General features: G+C 42.1%; 1 protein-coding gene across 1 annotated transcript in view; it reads right to left on the bottom strand.

Moving 5' to 3' along the window:
- The window catches only part of KCNU1 (potassium calcium-activated channel subfamily U member 1), a 170,909-nt gene that overhangs the window by 13,627 nt on the left and 150,142 nt on the right, over positions 1 to 7,140 (bottom strand). Inside the window, 2 exon segments of the mRNA XM_044912803.1 lie at positions 6,161 to 6,221; positions 6,646 to 6,684. Coding sequence (XP_044768738.1) covers positions 6,161 to 6,221; positions 6,646 to 6,684 — 100 coding nt within the window.

Here is a 7,140-nt window from a genome sequence, read left to right as displayed (position 1 = left end):
CTTTCTTTCTTTCTTTCTTTCTTTCTTTCTTTCTTTCTTTCTTTCTTCATCTTCCTCCCCTAAACACATGTATCCTTCTTGGGTACCTTCATCATCAAGGGTATATCCTTGCACCCCAGGCCCAGGTCCTCCAAACAAGTGTCCCCAGTGTCACCTTTATATAATTTATCTTTCAAACCAGGACACTTTTGTAAGTAAAAGGGGATACTCCCAATAACTGCATGGGGAAAACAGGCATAAATAGGAACACATGATCACCCCAGTTACAGACATTTTTCATAATACTATGCCATAGATACCCTAGTATTTATTTGGGTTTTTAGAGTTATCTAGGTCCAGAATGAGTTAAAGTAGTAACTCTCAAAAATTTAATGTGCATATGAATCTCCTGGGCATCTTGTTACAGATGTTACAGATTGTTACAGATTCTGATTCATTGGGTCTAGGGGTGAGAATGGGATTCTAGGTGTCCAACAAGCTTCCAGATGCTGCTGATTCATGGACTACACTCCGAGTAGCAGGGATTAGAGAATCCTCCTAACTGGGGCTCATGTAGCAGTAGCCAAAGTAACCATTAGCATGTCTCTATTTGCCCCAGGCTGCAACTCAGATCCCTGGAGGAAGCATCTGAAGGGAATGCAACTGGTCATTGTTGGGAATACAAACAGAAGCACTGACTGCCTTTGTTCCAAGACTATTGTTTCAAAAATGTTTAAGTAGAAAATAGCATTGGAAGATAAAGATAATATCTCCCACCAGAGCAAAGGGAATCATGCTTACTGCCCATTATAAAAGATTCTGGTTCTTGAAGCCTGGGGTTCTTCTATAAAGCAATTCATGGTGGGTACAGGTATCATTTGGCCCTTTTCATGTCACCCTGTGGGAACAAGGCCTTGGGCAAGCAGCACAAAACTGATGATACTTTGGCTATGGCCATTGCTTTGAGTGATAAACTGTTCTTTATCTTTGACCCAGTGGTCTTGTGTCTTCTGCCAGTGTCCATGAAACTGTGGCAGGTTACCTTGTTGGTTTGCAAGTAACATAAGGTCTTACTTACATCTTTCACAGTTCTTGACAGTCATATTACAGATCAAATCAAATCTACCTGCAGAATACATTCCTAACTAAGATTGGATTGTTCTTTAATTCTTTAAATTATTCCTTGTCTTTATAAAAGGTGAGCAATGCATGATAATATCAACCCACATTTTTTATGCACATGTATTTTTTTCTCCTTGCATTGCCAACCCTCGACACACTCACATACCCCAGGAGCCCTTGTCCAAATATTCCTGTGTCATTTTAAACTATTGGCCTCTACTTTGCTAGACATTTTCCTGCATGCTATGGTACATTCTGTACCAAAGTGCTGGCAGTCAGACTTGCAACTCTCATGTCATCGTGACCCTTTCCAGCCAGCCAAAGAACAAAAACTGAGTGAGCTGACAGGTGCTTTGTTAGACTAATTTAACAAGGGCTGCCTGGTGCCAGCAAGTCTTTAGTTGAAGCAAGCTCTGAGTCCCTGGAGAGTGACCAGATGTACTTTGGGATCAGTGAGAAGCTGGCTGGCTCCTCCTGACCACTCCAACTTACATCACAGTCTTCTAATCAATGTCCTCAATGTATATACACCTTGGGTTAAACATGGTTCAAAAGGATAGAAAAATAAAAATAAAATAAAATAAAATACAAATAAAAACTGTGGCTGTGGGGGAGGAGCAAGATGGTGGAGGAGTAGGAGACCTAAATTTCGTCTGGTCCCGGGAATTCAGCTAGATAGGGATCAACCTATTCTGAACACATATGAACTCAACAGGAGATCGAAGAAAAGAATAGTAACAACTCTCTGAACAGAAAAGCGACCACCTTCTGGAAGGTAGGACATGCGGAGAAGTGAATCTGAGGCAATATTTGGGAAGATAGATGGCGGGGGAGGGGCCTCCATCAGCCACTACTGGCAAGTGATAGAGCCGTGGAGCACAAAATCAGAACTTTTAGAAGTTGGCTACACTGAGGGACGTCGCTCCAGTGGCTAAGTGGGGGGGTGGAACCCTCGCTGGGACAGTGTGGTCTCAGGACCCTCAGGGTCACAAAAAGACTGGGGGTGCCTGAGTGCGGCAGAGCTTCCAGGTATTGGAGCAGGGAAGCCGGCTGCAGAGACAGAGCCAAGGAGTGGGCTCTCAGCTCAGGGTTGCCATAAACCATGATCCGCGGCACAGTCGGGCCACTGCTCTTCCAGCAGGGACCCAACAAGTGGCCAACACCAAAGAAATACAAACAATTATAAGAACATATTATGAGCAACTATATGCCAGCAAATTAGACAATCTGGAAGAAATGGATGCATTCCTAGAGATGTATCAACTACCAAAACTGAACCACGAAGAAATAGAAAACCTGAACAGACCTATAACCACTAAAGAAATGGAAGCAGTCATCAAAAATCTCCCAACAAACAAAAGCACAGGGCCAGCCGGCTTCCCAGGGGAATTCTACCAAATATTTCAAGAAGAATTAATACCTATTCTTCTGAAACTGTTCCAAAAAGTGGAAATGGAACGAATACTTCCAAACTCATTTTATGTGGCCAGCATTACCTTTATCCCAAAACCAGACAAAGACCCCATCAAAAAGGCGAATTACAGGCCAATATCCTTGATGAACCTGGATGCAAAAATTCTCACCAAAATACTAGCCAATAGGATCCAACAGTACATTAAAAGGATTATTCACCACTACCAAGTGGGATTTATCCCTGGGCTGCAAGGTTGGTTCAACATCTGCAAATCAATCAATGTGATACAATACATTAATAAAAGAAAGAACAGAACCATATGATCCTCTCAATAGATGCAGAAAAAGCATTTGACAAAGTACAGCATCCTTTCTTGATCAAAACTCTTCAGAGTATAGGGATAGAGGGTACATACCTCAAGATCATAAAAGCCATCTATGAAAACCCACAGAGAATATCATTCTCAATGGGGAAAAACTGAGAGCTTTCCCCCTAAGGTCAGGAACACGGCAGGGATGTCCACTATCACCACTGCTATTCAACATAGTACTAGAAGTCCTAGCCACGGCAATCAGACAACAAAAAGAAATCAAAGGCATCCAAATCGGCAAAGAAGAAGTGAAACTCTCACTCTTTGCAGATGATATGATACTTTATGTGGAAAACCCAAAAGACTCCACCCCAAAACTTCTAGAACTCATACAGGAATTCAGTCAAGTGGCAGGATATAAAATCAATGCACAGAAGTCAGTGGCATTCCTATACACCAACAAGACAGAAGAAAGAGAAATTAAGAAGTAGATCCCATTTACAATTGCACCCAAAACCTTAAGATATCTAGGAATAAATCTAACCAAAGAGGCAAAGAATCTGTACTCAGAAAACTATAAAATACTCATGAAAGAAATTGAGGGAGACACAAAGAAATGGAAAAACATTCCATGCTCATGGATTGGAAGAACAAATATTGTGAAGATGTCAATGCTACCTAGAGCAATCTACACATTTATTGCAGTCCCTATCAAAATACCATTAAGTTTTTTCAATGAAATGGAACAAATAATCCTAAAATTTGTATGGCTCCAGAAAAGACCCCAAATAGCCAGAGGAATGTTGAAAAAGAAAAGCAAATCTGGTGGCATCACAATTCCGGACTTCAAGCTCTATTACAAAGTTGTAATCATTAAGACAGAATGGTACTGGCACAAAAATAGACACATAGAACAATGGAACAGAATAGAGAGCCCAGAAATAGATGCTATGGTCTACTGACTCTATGGTCAACTAATCTTTGACAAAGCAGGAAAGAATGTCCAATGGCAAAAAGATAGTCTCTTCAACAAATGGTGTTGGGAAAATTGGCCAGCCACATGCAGAAGAATGAAACTGGACCATTTCCTTACACCACACACAAAAATAGACTCCAAATGGTTGAAAGACCTCAATGTGAGACAGGAGCCCATCAACATCCTAAAGGAGAACACAGGCAGCAACCTCTTTGACCTCAGCCACAGCAACTTCTTCCTAGAAACATCGCCAAAGGCAAGGAAAGCAAGGGCAAAAATGAACTATCGGGACTTCATCAAGATAAATAGCTTTTGCACAGCAAAAGAAACAGTCAACAAAACCAAAAGACAACCAACAGAATGGGAGAAGATATTTGCAAATGACATATCAGATAAATGGCTAGTATCCAAAATTTATAAAGAACTTTTTAAACTCAACACCCAAAGAACAAATGATCCAATCAAGAAATGGGCAGAAGACATGAACAGACATTTTTCCAAAGAAGACATCCAAATGGCCAACAGACATATGAAAAAGTGCTCCACATAACTCAGCATCAGGGAAATCCAAATCAAAACCTCAATGAGATACCACCTCACACCAGTCAGAATGGCTAAAATTAACAAGTCAGGAAATGACAGATGTTGGCGGGGATGCGGAGGAAGGGGAACCCTCCTACACTATTGGTGGGAATGCAAGCTGGTGCAGCCACTCTGGAAAACTGTATGGAGGTTCCTCAAAAAGTTGAAAATAGAGCTACCATACAATCCAGCAATTGCACTACTGGGTATTTATCTCAAAGATACAAATGTAGGGATCCAAAAGGGTACGTGCACCCCGATGTTTATAGCAGCAATGTCCACCATAGCCAAACTATGGAAAGCCAAGATGTCCATCGACAGATGAATGGATAAAGAAGATGTGGTATATATATACAATGGAATAGTATGCAGCCATAAAAGGAATGAAATCTTGCCATTTGCAAAGACGTGGATGGAACTGGAGGGTATTATGCTGAGCGAAATATGTCAATCAGAGAAAGACATGTATCATATGATGTCACATATGAGGAATTCTTAATCTCAGGAAACAAACTGAGGGTTGCTGGAGTGGTGGGGGATGGGAGGGAGGGGGTGGCTGGGCAATAGACATTGGGGAGGGTATGTGCTATGGTGAGCGCTGTGAACTGTGTAAGACTGTTGAATCACAGACCTGTACCTCTGAAACAATTAATACATTACATGTTATATGTTAAAAAAAAAAAAAAGAAGAAGAAGATAGCAGGAAGGGAAAAATGAAGGAGGGGAAATCGGAGGGGTAGATGAACCATGAGAGGCTATGGACTCTGAGAAACAAACTGAGGGTTCTAGAGGGGAGGGGGGTGGACGGGGTGGGTTAGCCTGGTGATGGGTATTAAAGAGGGCATGTACTGAATGGAGCACTGGGTGTTATATGCAAACAATGAATCATGGAACACTACATCAAAAAACTATGATGTAATGTATGGTGATTAACATAACATAAAAAAAAAAACTGTGGCTAACAACTTTAGGTTCTAATCTGTGTTAAAGACAACATTCCCCTCTTTCATGTCTTCCCCTTTTTTCATCAATTATTGTCAGTATTAAATCCCAGTGTGTCCCTCTTATCTCCCAGACATATCCCCAAATGCACACAGGCACCTTCCCTGCCTTTCCCACCCTTCTTTCTACTCCCAGAGCTCCTCACTAGGAAAGTCTCATATATGTGCATTTTCCATAAGGTGTTGGTGAGAGATAACAGCTTATTCTGGTATTTCTGCATGGAGTATTTCCATTTTAGAAGAGCACCACTCAGGGGCAGGATTAAGATGACACAAGGGAGACAACTAAGACTCAAAATTTAAGGACCCCAGGAGTGGGTGCCTCCTTAACATCTGCATCCTGCATGCCTCATTTGTGTCACCCTAATCCCAGTCCTGGTATCACTACAGGAAAGGAAGCTGCCTGATATAATGTCCCACAATGGGTAGGTAGGTGAGTATAGGGAGATCCTTCCTAGCCAACCTCAAACTCATGCCTCACCCCCCACCCCCCGCTGGAGATTTCCTCCAAACAAGAATGAACCAGTTCCTGGTCTCACTTTCCTGATAACTGAACAAGAGGAGAAGGCAGGTGTTATTCCTGCACCATGACACTCAGATATAACAGGCTCTGCTTGATGATGTCACTAGTTAGATAAAAGCCCAAAGTAATGTTTCTCTGGGCCCCATTCTGATTCCTCAGTCCTTTGACTGTGGATTCTAAAAAGAACCTTGGGACATCAATTATGGATGACAAAGATTTCTCCCTTGCATTCTGTCCTTGAAACACAACTTACTCAGTTCGGTGAGGATGGGGATTCTTCGGTATTTTGATTTCCCAGAATATCTGCCAAAGTGCTCTGAAGTCCCTTCTGTGAACACAGACAACAACAAAGAAGAAAAGAGATGGATACATGCAAACAAAGTGACTTACAAAACTTGGCAAGGATGGAGAAGCACACCATGTAACTTGGTGCTTCATCTTAACAAAGTTACTCTCATGTCCAAATCCTTGGTTTTTTTTTTATATTTAGGGGAAACATTGGGTCCTCCTCAGATCTCCTTTTGAGAAGTGGTGTGTGTGTGTATTTTAAATGCACTTCAAATGAACTACAAAAAAGGCAAAGCTCACCCAGTGGTTGCTTATTGACCACATTAGTAAAATATGATTATTCTCTGTGGAGTGGTAGTGCTGGATGATGGCCCAGGCGGGCTGTGCCTGAATCCACATTCATTTGCTTGCAAAACTTTCAGGAAACCATGAATAAATAGGTGGGGCTGCTCCACCAGTGCTTTTGGAGACACTACAACTGGTTTCTGACTCTTAGTGCTCTCAGCCTTTTGGAGATGCTCTCTGGGTATTCAGGTGCCCATGTGGCACTGCTCATGTCTTTCTTCTTCCACAGAATTGACTGCCTCCCATCCCTGGTTGTCCTGCCTCAATCCTGAATGCCTTGGGAGTTCCTTAAAGATGGGCAGGGTGTCACTTAGAGCTTCTGAGCTTTGCTTTCAGTTTACAGACAGATTTCCCTCCTGTGTGAGGAGGTGAAGCCCTTCACTCTCCTCTGTGAGCCTCGACTCCACAAGACAGTGATGCACAGAACCAGCCTGAAACACAGTGCTACCATGCAGGGAACCATGGACAGGTTCAAAATCAGGCAGAACACCAGAGTTTTGGTCTCTAAGCCAAACTAAAAAAAACGTAAAGAATGAAAAGGGAAGAGAGAAATGGAGAGCTGGGGTCCATTTAAAAAAGAAACACACACATAATGATCTC

This window comes from Neomonachus schauinslandi, chromosome 2, assembly GCF_002201575.2.
Source record: "Neomonachus schauinslandi chromosome 2, ASM220157v2, whole genome shotgun sequence".
Classification (NCBI taxonomy): Eukaryota; Metazoa; Chordata; class Mammalia; order Carnivora; family Phocidae; genus Neomonachus; species Neomonachus schauinslandi.
The sequence above is the reverse complement of the archived record's forward strand: the minus strand, read 5'-3'. Positions and strand labels throughout refer to the sequence as shown.